Here is a 12,573-nt window from a genome sequence, read left to right as displayed (position 1 = left end):
AAAAAAAAAAAAAAGGAAGGTGGCGGGGGGAAGTATTCTGCCTTACTGCTACAGGAGGCAGTAGCGTCTCCACCATATAATCAAGGTTTTCTCAGCCAGAATTTCTGTAACAAAATGTTGAAAGCATATTGTCTTTCCATCTGAAACAGAAAAGCAATTTGTGCTCTTCTTGACCTACTGCCCCTTATAAAAGCATTCCTACAGAGATCTAAGAGTACTCCATTCCCTCAACAGTGTCTTTTATTTGTCAGAAATAAAAAGGCTAAATACTTTTTACCAAATATATCAGGTCTTTTTTACCCCTCCTGAGTCACTGAATATTTTGCTGCCTTCTGAAGCAGCTATTAAAATAATAAACAAGGACTGATTAAAGGTCTTAAGTCTGCTGTTTCTGTGTTCATGTCTCTAAATACAACTTATCTCAAATGCAGATGTTACACAGTTTATTTCAAGCTGAAGGGAGGAAGTACCATTTCACAAGGAAAATGTTCGTTTTTATAAGGGACCACATTCTTTTCTTTTTATTCCTACTACTTTATGTTAGGCAATGTTTTACACTGAAATACGTGGTTGCAGTTTCATTGGAATTAGGTTTGTGATTTCATGCCACAGCGGCTAACCTTGGTATAAGGAAACATTATAGATTTAACCCAGCATTCTGTTTGACAAAGATCAACAAAGCATCTACACTTCTATGACTATTGCCTTGTGCAGAAGAGAAATATGCATCAACATCAAAATTTACACTACTGGTTCTTTACCTAACTTCAGAATTCTCTAATGCCATTATAAAACCAACCAATTTTATTTTCTGAGCCTAATGATAATTAACATTCTTTTCCCTCTTTCAGTTTAAGTTTCTGAATCTTTAAACAGGGCAAAGTGGAGGTGACATGATTTTTAGATGAGAAAGCAAGTGAACAGCTCTAGATAAACAAAAGTTCTATGAGACATCCAGAATGATCGTGTCTCCACAAGGGATACTGACTGTTTTTCAGGGAATATGTTTTATGCAAGTATTGTGAATGCTTCTGAGGCAAATTGAGGCCTACTTTCAGAAATGAAAACTCCAGAAACTCCTGTCCTGAAAATACTGATTTTTTTAATTATTCTTTTTCCCTGTTCTCTATACCCTGTAAAAGCAGAACCATGTCAGTTTAACTGGACAGGCAATAAACAATGCTAAAGTATATTTTTTTCCCCTCTTTCAGGCATTTTTTTTTTATTACCTTTAGCTAAGATTCTGAAGATTAACGGTATTGGGAACATTTTTTTTTTTTTCATTTGTTACAAACTTCGCAGCTTTTCTCTAAGGTCTGAATTTCCCTCAGTCCAATACACTGCATAGCATATCATTGCATTTATGCTCTGACCTTCTTTATGTCTTATTGTCTTGAATTTTCACAACTTTCTGTTTCTGAAGTGCCAATCTGCCTCATGTTTTTAGAAGTAGAACAGGAATCCCAGAAAAGCCACTTCATTCCTGCCAATGTGGTAGCAGGTCTATTGAGTCAGAGAGATGTGTGTGTTTCTGGCAAGAGATGCTGGGATGGTTGCCAGGATAAAGAGTGTAGACTTTCATATCTTTCCATAAAGCCTTTTATTTTCCCTACGTGGCTGCTTAATCAGGTTGCAGACAGACGGTCTTGTTTCTTTCAGTTTTGAAGAAAAACTTTGTCTGTCATAAGCAAAATCTTGGAGTCCTGTGGAAAGATCAGCCACTGACTGCAATGGAGCCCAACTAAAAGCAGAGCTTACAACTTACTGCTGAGGTGGTCCAGTACTTCTTAGAGCTGGGCTGGGCTAGTGAACCTGCCTGTATCCTGCTATGCTGAAAACTCAAAACCTATAAATATTTAGCTTCTTGGCTGCATCTTAACCATTTTCTTACTCAAATCTTTTGTCACTCCTTCTGCTTTTATCCATGGTTTTTTATTTCACAAACTACATGACTTTGAATCTATACTACTAGTTTTAGAGTAACAATTGAGCCTTCAGTTAAGACTGAGCCACAGGGTGGGACCTTTACTTTTCTGGCAAGTTCTCTTCCCCAACAGAGAACTGTTCAGTCTGTGAACCAATCCCCTGCAACCTTCCCACTCAAACCTTTTGAGGAAAGAAGAAGTCAAATCTGAACTGCCATTGTTTCTACTCTTTGAAGGTGAATTTTCATGAACTCACAAGTCATGGATGAAATTTTGGGAAGAAAAAAAAAAAAAGAAGAGACAAAAGAGTAATGTAATAGAATCACATACTCTAATTATTTGGCTGTTTTTTCATGTTTAAACTTCAGGGATTTTTATCATTAGTTATTTGAAATGTTGGGTTTAAAAGCCATGGCACTTCCCTTGATTTCTTTTTGCATCTCATAATCTTTATTTTTATTATGCAGGGTATTGGTTTCATTAGTTTCTTACTAAAGAAGTGTTACCCCAGATGTAGGAAACTAGATTAATCCAATGTGAGAAGAATGCACTATGGAAACTACATAGCATGCTGGAAATGTCAATAAAGAAAACACCACCACCACAAAAGTATTTTCTGAACAGTATTGCAGGGGAATATAAAACCTCTGTAAGAACTTTTGACACTAGAGAAATTAAGAGGAAAAGTTATAGAGAAAGTGCCTAAAATACAACACTGGAGAAAAGAAACAATAAAAGAGCAAAGAAATAAAGTCTGCCAAGGACAGAAAGTATTTTATTAAATCTAAGAATACCAGGAAAGGAGGATTATTCAAAGCCTATAAGCAATCCTTTCTTTATAAATATAATTGTCTAGACTTCTGCTTTATAATTTAGTTTCTTACCTCTCTTCTATTTATAGTAGTGAAAGCTTTGATCAAAATCAGAAACTAAAGCTTAGTCAAGCTCTATTTGCATTGCAAGCTTGAGCCCTCAAGCATGGCATTTTTGCAGTTTGCATACCATTTCTTTAGTTTTTAGAATTTTAGTTGTGTTCAACCTCTTCATTTATGCCTCAACAAACCTGCATGAATAGAAACACTGAATATATGGAGAGGTGAGAAATCATAGTTCAGACTTTTCAATACTTTCCAATGTTAATGATGAATTAATTCTGTATGTTGTTTTGACACTTATTTCTTCTCACATTTTCTTTTTTCCTTTATGATATGGAAACACAGGGAATGTCCTCAAACAGTTGTTCGTGTTACATATTCAGCCTACTCAGCTACCTGTGCATATTTATACAATAATGCCCTAGCACCTATACAACAGACATTTCAAAACGTCTTCTGTTTCAACAGACATTGCTTGTGACCTGGTCCTGTAAAAGCCACTTACAGAATTTCAGTATCTTTTCTGTTAGCACAATATTGCCATAAAAGGGAAATCCATACCCATCACTAGCCCCTGAGGTATCGTGTTAAGGTACTGATACAACACCTTTCAGGGAGGTGTTTAAAATAAAATCAGATTAAAAGTCTCATTTTTGTTGGATATCCCAGTGGAAATTGAAAGGTGGTGTGACTTCTTTTCTTTCCTTTTTTTTTTTTTTTTTAAAGATGAGTAAAAAATCTGCTTTACTAGTCTATATGCTCTGTTGTACATAAATGTTAACATGCAAAAATTTGTCTTATCAGAATATATATGCTCAAGCACTTTTGCTTGCTGTTCCATTATAATTTGACTTATAGTTACTAGAGTGTGTTGAAATGCATGCTAAAATTTATTTTAAAAATCTTTCTACAATGAAAACAGTATCTAAGCATTCATTCTGCTTCTGTCAATGAGATGTACTCCATTTCTGTGGGCTTAAAGGTCAAGCAGTAATCACGCTCTCAGTTCTTCAAAACTACATCACAAATTATACTATTACAACTACTGTTACTTAACCCCTTTGAAGGCAGTCTCAGTAGACAAACCAAACACTTAGCTGGCAAGGCAATTCCATTTCACATTACAACACTTAGACATTTATATCCATTAAGGTTTCAAAAACCTTTCAGTAAACCCATAGACAAGCACTACACAGTGACTTCAAAAACAAGTGCTTCTCTTTACTCTTTAAAACTGCAACTGGATAAATTTTATTGTGTTTAAGAGTAATAAACTATTTTGTATAGTAAATGTTTCTTTACAGCTCCTCTAATTAAAGGTTTAAAGTAAAATTCCTGATTGTATGCTCAAACATAGTAGTACTACTCAAGTAGAACCGCCAAGTGTCAAAACCAAAACAAAACAGAAAAAACACACACAAGGGCTGTGGGCTTAGATGGATATAATTTAATTTCACCAAATTGTTGAATAGATCTCATACAAAGAATTAACAGGAGAATAAATCAATCATTAGTTTATATGGGAATTCTTACATTAAAATCTTTCATGTTTTACCAGAACATGTGTTCACAGCGCCCTTACTAAAAGGTCAAAGCAAAAGCTAATTTAAGTACAAAATACATACAATTACTTTTTTTGGTTTTGTTTTGTTTCTACACTGGGTCACCACCTTGTCCTAAAAAGTACCATATTCTTCATGACAGCTAGTAATTCTGCATTAACTTAAATTTCCCACCTTCAGTATTGTGGCTCCAATCTTTCAGGAAGGGACAGAAGGCAATCTTGTGCCCAGCTTGCAGTCGTGCCCACATAGCAGGCTCAGATGGCTGATCTGAATGCCACTTGCACATGCCAAGCTCAAAACTGGAAGTCTGTGGTGCTAAAAGACACAGAAAAACAATCACTTAACTTCTTAAGAAGTCATTATTTATGAGACTACTTCCCATTAGCAACATATGCTTATTAAACTACACGACAACATTTCTGCCCCAGGTTACTTCAAAAGCGTTGTGTACCATTGAGTGCTGTCTAGTATTTCAGGCTGACATCTTTAATGATACCATTTTAAAAAAATCATTCCCTAAAGATGGATGCTTCTTTCAGAGCAATGGAGTGCTATTTATGTTAGCCAGTCTTTGCAACCTTCATGAAGTCACTTCTGCAGAGAGAGTTGCCAGGAAACATAAAAAAATAACGTCATAACAAGAAATACCTATATACTTTTCTAGATGATAGCTACAAAAAATAATTCAGAGAGGTTAAACTCAGCAGCATCTCCATAATACTTGCAACAGAATGCTTCTTTTTAGAACCAAAAAGTTTCTGAATACATTACCACATATTTTCAAGAACTTTTTAAGGGCAAATCATGGCTGACTAATCTAGTGGCTCAGAGTGACTCCATCAGTGGACAATGAAAGAGATATGGATATCATCTACCTAGACTTCTAGAAGACCTTTGATACAGTCCACCACAACATTCTTACCTCTAAATTGGAGAGATATGGATTTCATAGATGGACTGTGACATGGATAAGGAGTTGGCTGGATGGCTGTGTCTGAAGAGTTACAGTCAATGGCTTAATGTCCATTTGGAAACCAGTAACAAGTGGTATCCCTCAAGGATCCATGCGGGGACCAATACTATTAAATATCTTCATTATGACGTAGATAGTGGGATTGAGCGTACCCTCAGCAAGTCTGCAGACGACACCAAGCTGAGTGGTGCAGTTGATACGCTAGAGGGAAGGGATGCCATCCAGAGGGACCTTGACAGGCTTGAGGAGTGGGCCCATGTAAACCTCATGAAGTTCAACAAGGCCAAGTTCAAGATCTTGCACCTGGGTCAGGGTGACCACCACTATCAGTACAGACTGGGGGACTGATCGAGAACAGCCCTGCAGAGAAGGACTTGGGGATGCTGGCAGATGAAAAATTGGACATGAGCTGGCAATGTGCACTTGCAGCCCAGAAAGCCAATCACATCCTGGGCTGCATAAAAAGAAGTGTGGCCAGCAGGCTGACAGCAATGATTCTTCCCCTCTACTCTGCTCTCATGAGACCCCACCTGGACTTCTGCATCCAGCTCTGGGGTCCCTGGAATAAGAAAGACATGGATGTATTAGAGCCGGTCCAGAGGAGGGCCACAAAAATGATCAGAGGACTGGAACATCTCTTCTGTGAAGAAAGACTGAGAGAGCTGGAGTTGTTCAGCCTGGAGAAGAGAAGGCTCTGGGGAGCCTTGTGGCTTTTCAATACTTAAAAAGGGCTTATAAGAAAGATGGAGAGAGACTTTTTACCAAGGTCTGTAGTGACAGGACAAGGGGCAATGGTTTTAAACTGCAAGAGAGTAGATTTAAATTGCATATAAGGAAGACATTTTTTATGATACTGGTGGTGAGACACAGGAACAGGCTGCCCAGAGAAGTTGTGGATGCCCCATCACCAGAAGTATTCAAGGTCAGGTTGGACAGGGCTTTGAGCAACATGATCTAGTGCAAGATGTCCCTGCCCTTGTCAGTGGGGTTGGACTGGATGACCTTTAAATGTCCCTTCCAACCCAAACCATTCTATGATTCTATGAAGTTTGAGATGCCAGATTGTAGCTGCAAAATTTTTTGCAATTAATAATGGCTACAGAAAGTCATGATTTTAAGCAGGATTGCACTATGATAATGGAAGTTCCATTTCTTAATATTATTGCAGAGGAAAGACAATCTTCCGGTTAAGACAGACTTTTAAATAGCAGTCAGAGTATCTCAGAGAAAACACGGAGATTCCTAGCTGTACAAAGGAAACAATTTTATGTCGGTATACATAGACATGACTGTCTACTGCGTCTCAGAGTTATTGTGTTATTCACATTACTGACAACTCAGTGAAATGTCCTATCCAGCTGATGCTACAAACCTCTCATTTCTTCCTTGTTCCAGTGTTGCATAAACGTGCACTTTTTTCAAACCATGTGTATTAAGAGAGAATGCTTGTGGAAAACTTATTTCCCATGGAAAATTTAAAATTCTAGAACAGTCTAGAAAAGGATTGATTTTGTGAAATTTCAACATTTGAAAAAAAGTTGCAAATACACTCTTCTTTAAACACTTTTTAATTATTAAAACAAAACATTTTGTTTCATTCTCCATTTTTTAAATTTAGTTGTAAATGTTTCTGAGGTTGTTTGTTTATTTTGACAATACTCTCAAGTCTCTTGGGACAAAATACCCATTTTCCAGCTCTTAATTCTATAACACATCAGGGTTTACACTGGGACTGAAAATCATGAAGGGTACAATGAGAATGCAAATTCTAACTACAAATTTCATGCAATTCAAGTGGTCTTCATTTAAAGTCTTCTTATCCGGACATTCCATAAGGACTAGAGAAAAGATGATTTCAAATTCAAACAACCATTAATCTGACCTTTTGTTTTAATTACTGGAAAATGTTCAGTAGTAAAATTCCTCTTTCAGGAAGAAAATTAAGATCCTTTTACCCTGTTTTCAGCTGCTGTGAGCAATTTAGATGTCGCCTAATGAAGCTGACTTTTCCTAACGGGGAAGCACAGGATAAGAACTGGCTGTTACTAGAATATACCTGAGGTACTTAATAGTGCGGCAGCTCAATCTGTATGCCACACTATATACTTCAACAGCTGCCATGTAAGGTAAGTTTAACACCTAGATTTCTAAGTTCTGGTAAGAACACCCTGTTTCTGTTTCAATTTTTTATTTTTTCATCTCTCTGAGGCAGTATTTCATCTCTATAACTGATTTTTTTTTTCATTTTTATTTGCTTTGGAAGCACTTTGTTTATGAAGAAAGTCAATATATTTGTACAGAGAGATTTATATCCTCCTGTGGGAACTGGTTAAGCAATTATATAGGTTGCTAGAATCTAAAAATGCATTTTTTTCCATTTTAAACTTGCCGTTTCATCTGCAGAAACCCTCCAAGGAACAGAAAGAAGTTGGGAGAATCACACATCTGTTCTCTTTCCATTGTCAGTTTCAAATTCATTTTTTCAAAGAAAGCACATTTTAAACTTACCTGAGTTCATAGACAAGTATGCCCCAAGTTTTAAATTAGCATCCATGCTCATTTAAGTAGTACTGATAGAAAACCTCTACAAACAGAAAAGCAAGATGGGCCCTGGCATGAAAATATTTATGTAACATTTGCTTCTATATTTCTCCATTGTAAGAAAGTTCGAACATGGAGAGACTTATATGATCAAGTTTAGTTACCTGAAACTTCATTTCCCCAATATAAATCCCTTTGAAACAAATACGTATGCCTGTCTGAATCATTACACTAGGATTTGTATCTTGCTCTTACAGTGATCTGCCTACAATTGCTCAGCACTCTAATATGTTAATAACCATGTGCATCTATTTTCAATAGTTTTTCCTACTGGGAAATCTAGAGAGCTTTATTTTAGACCACAGTACACAAAACCAATCATGTAACCTAGCGTGTTCTGTTCACTGCATTCCATACCTCAAGTTAAATTTAAAGGCTGAACCCTCAGTGCCTGTGCTATGACTCAGAGGCAGGAAAACAAAGGACGTGCTTTGAATCAGGACTGTGCTCACCTGACAATGTGATATAGGTGCCACGGTGCAATCTTCTTGTGTAATACAGAGCAGCAAGCAATCTAATTCACGCTAGGATTGGTAGTATTCCTTTCCCATGAAAATACATTGGATTGAAAACAGAAATGGGAAACGTTTTGCTAAAGAATCCCAACAGGCAGGGATGGTCTGGCTGCAGAGCTGACTAGCCTGACATTACAGCTCTTGGATGTAGCAGAGTGGAACAAAATAGCCCCACTACACAGCTGAAGATCAGGACCTTCACACATTTAAAAATATGCATAAGTGCCTTGGGAATCTCCCTAAAGTCAGCTCAAAAGCTTTTCCTGAGCTGACTGAACAAATCAATTCTTTGGCCAAAAACAGTAGATCTTTTCTGCCGACTGAGGCCTTAGTGCTCTCCTGGCTGCAGGAAGCTACATTTATACTGTGCCAGATTTGTTAAGGTATTTATTGTCACTCTTTGTAACTGTGTTTAGATGTGATAAGACAGATGATGGTTTAGAGGAATGACAATGAGCCAGATGAAAACACAGAGTTAAGAAAGCCTGTGAATACCAAAAGGCTTCCCTTTGTGTTTTGTCTTCTAATCCAAGGGAAAGACTAAAATGACCTGTCTCCTGAAAAACAGGTATTCTTACCACATGCCAGAGAACATCCTTCACTAAAAGTAATATCATCAATGGCAACAGTTTCATCTTGTCTTTGGGTCTCGACCATCCCCCAAAAGATAACCTGCAAGATAATCAACAAGAAATGGCATTCACCAGTGTCACAGACAAGAGAAAATGCTTCCAAGATATGCCAGTCTAGTCCATAGACTTTCTATTAGAAATACGAGAACTCAAATTATACACTTAACAGTTTTGGAGGATTACTATCCTGGCTTTTTCACATATCTGTGGCTTGTCAGCGCAGATATATAGTCTAATCATCTAACTCAAGAGTGAAGTAGCATTTAACAGGAAGGATCTGAAAACCACAATAAAATACATTAAAATCTAAGCAAGGATCATGACAGTTAAGCAATACAAAGGATTCTGTGTTTTATCAAGCCATTATTCCACCAGAGACTAGAACTGCGCACATTTTCTGGTTGTTTTCAGAATTTATCAGAGACCAGGAGCAAAGTCAGAGCAACAAACACAGTCAGAAGCATTTCATCAAGTTTTTAGCCAAAACAAACCTTGAGGAGTACTTGGTTAACTGTTATTCTGCTCTAATTTTACAATAGTGATTTTTTTTTTTTCCCTAACAAAGCCTTCTATACACAAGAAGCTACAAATATTTTACATTTCCATCTTAAGGGCAGATTTCAATCTACATTTGTAAATGTAGACAACCACAGTTTTTCTGCAGTGATGTAGAAGGGGACTGATCAACCACAGTCCTTGGGAAAACCCAACAAAACCCACACAAATCAGAACAACCCAACAAATCAATTGTAAGAATAACTTTCCTTAAATTATTCCCTAGCCTTATCTTGGAATGTTGCAGCTCCAGGTTTTTCCAGAGTCCTGAAAGCACAGTCTACCTAGAGGTACATTCTGGCTCTTAATAGTGAATGTACAGTGTTAGCTAGATAATAAGTTTTCAAATATTAGCTTTAGGGTTCAGGGACAAATTTGTGCATAGTTTATGAGATTGTAGCAGAAAACCTACATTTATCCCATAAATTATCATCAAGAGTACAGTATTCCACTGTACAAGATGACACAACTCAGCCAAGGATATGACCATTATGTTACGAGTTGGGGTTTCTTGCAGCATGGAGTTTTTGGGGGTTTGTTTGTTTATTTGTTTTTCTTAAACTGTAGTTGACGTGCACAAGAAGTATGGCAGCCTGTAAAGTCAAATTATCCTGGCATTATACAACCAGAGAGAGGTGTAATGTTATCTGCCATATCACCAGTGAGAAATCCATGTCTAGTTTATTTATATATATATATATATAATATTTTATATATTATGTTAATAATAAATTATTATATTTATTAAATAATATATTTTTATATATGTTATATTTTTTTAACACAGCAAAGAGAAGGATGGCCAGTAATCACTTTCTCTGGCAATTATGAAGACCACTGTTAGCAGACACATGGACAACTGCATTTTCTAATATAGTATTGTTAAGAAATAATGTCACCCTGCGTGTTCATACTTCTTTGATCAGCTGTAGCACAATGGAAAGAATACAGTTCATTGAAATCCAGAAGTTTTGAAGGAACAGGGTTAATCCTGGTATAAGTTTTTGTTTGAAATTATTTTGATATAATGATGTTTATTTCATTTCATGTTGATGTCTACTTGAAAAGAATAACTATGTCACGCTAAATATTAATGGTATCATATCACATTCAATAATATGTTTATATGACTGAAATACAGTATCTTGGAAATTTGTTCATTTGATTTGTTTCAGAAAACAATATTTTGAATTGTTGAATGTTGCTGCAACAACATGTATAGTTAATGTGTACATTGGTGACATCACCAGTAGAAGGACAAATAGTATATTCATGTCCATTTCTATGATTACATGGTTTCAGATAAGGTTCTAAAACAATCCAGTGCACTGTTTTGTAAATAAAAACACAAGTAATATTACTTAATATCAGGGATGTGACAAATATTTGACCTTTTCACAGTGATTTTTCATTGTGAAGTCAAAATCTAGTTAGTAATAACTTCATTTATAATATGTATTTATACATAGCTTGCAGTTAGGGCTTCATAATCAGATTTTATTTTTAAGTGAGACAAAGTGATTTAGACAATGCTAAAGAGGTGCTATCTCATTTTGCTGGTGCAAAATCAGAGGTGGCTTCAAGTTCATATTCCATTGGAGCACACAAAGTATTTAACAACTTGCATTTCCTCAAAACTCATGAACAGTTTGTTTACTTGGTCAATATAACAAAAAGTATGGATTTAAGAGGCTTGCTTTAAATGTATATGTTATTGATGTCTCTACAAAGAGCTCCCTGCTGACTGATGTAGACATTCATTACATCCTGGTATTCTGAACACCTGGGGAAGTTTCTCCAATGATAAAAGAAAACAGCTATTTCTACTTAAAAGTGTTTGACTACAGGAGGGGAGTCAGCTTCCCTGAAGTCTATGAAAGGTTTACTACTGACTGAACTAGGAGCAGAGTCAGTCAGAGTGCAACTCTGAACCCATCTCTCTAGAAAAGTGTCAGTTCTATCTTTTTCTTCATTGTGTCTTAACTTCCCCACTTCCAGATGCCAGAAAATCATGCCAGATGCCTCCAGCTGCTCTCAGGTCCAAAAAAAAATTATCTGGGCTTTATGCGGCACAGATACCCATCTGCCCTCCCCTGAGGAGTTCAGTCTAATAATAACCAAACTGACTCCCATCCACATCTATTTGAGCAAGAAATTGTTCAGTTTTCCCTCTCACACAAAGTCTAGAGCCGCTTCAGTCCAAAAAATCTGTAATGAAAATGTCTACTTAATGGCACTATTTGCTCATAACTGTAATTAACAAGTGTTGCCTAAATATGTAATATCTATGGCTGTCAGAATAAATTAACATTGCAGCTCCATTAGTGGCAAAGAAAGCTGTAGTGGGAATGTAGGTGGGATCTAACAGAGGCTGGGATTCCCCTACAAGTGCAGCCATGGGGACAGATTCCCAGTGCAGCAGCAAAGCCCAAAGTAAAACACAGGAATCAAGCATGAAGACAAAAGTGAACCCCAATCCCAGAATCATTTTCCTCAATGAAGTCTGGGAGACAGAAATTTTTTCTCAATAGAACAGGGGGAAAGTAGTTTAGGAGAGCAAACCATGATATGGTTCTCCAAAACCCAGCCAAAACAGACATACTGAGCTTGTGGTGTGTTGAGTAATTAAAGCAGTGGTAATTTTTGTATTTCAAAATTCCCTACAGGTGGAGATTTTTGAAAGCCAAAACCAAATCTCCTATCCCATAAAGATATTCAAGACTTTTTCTTTTTTTAGTAGGAAGAGACAAAAGTATTAAATAGTCAACATCAAAATGAGCAAAGAAAATAAGCAGCGGATGTTGATTTTAAATGAAATCTCACTTCAAGCGTGCTTGTAAAATTGACAAAAATACCTAAATACCCTATTTCAAAGAGATTTCTACACCCACAAACAAGGGGGGTTTTCCTATCCATTTTTTTTTCATAGAAA

At 36.6% G+C, this 12,573-nt stretch overlaps 1 protein-coding gene across 1 annotated transcript in view; it reads right to left on the bottom strand.

Moving 5' to 3' along the window:
- The window catches only part of MALRD1 (MAM and LDL receptor class A domain containing 1), a 286,614-nt gene that overhangs the window by 262,911 nt on the left and 11,130 nt on the right, over nt 1–12,573 (bottom strand). Inside the window, exons 5-6 of the mRNA XM_087760128.1 lie at nt 9,033–9,126; nt 4,537–4,680 (exon numbers count right to left, since the gene is read on the bottom strand). Coding sequence (XP_087616254.1) covers nt 4,537–4,680; nt 9,033–9,126 — 238 coding nt within the window. The remainder of the gene's footprint in view (nt 1–4,536; nt 4,681–9,032; nt 9,127–12,573) is intronic.

The sequence above is a fragment of the Nipponia nippon genome, unplaced genomic scaffold (assembly GCF_047370975.1).
Source record: "Nipponia nippon isolate SJK-2023a ecotype South Korea unplaced genomic scaffold, ASM4737097v1 scaffold_1, whole genome shotgun sequence".
NCBI lineage: Eukaryota > Metazoa > Chordata > Aves > Pelecaniformes > Threskiornithidae > Nipponia > Nipponia nippon.
The sequence above is the reverse complement of the archived record's forward strand: the minus strand, read 5'-3'. Positions and strand labels throughout refer to the sequence as shown.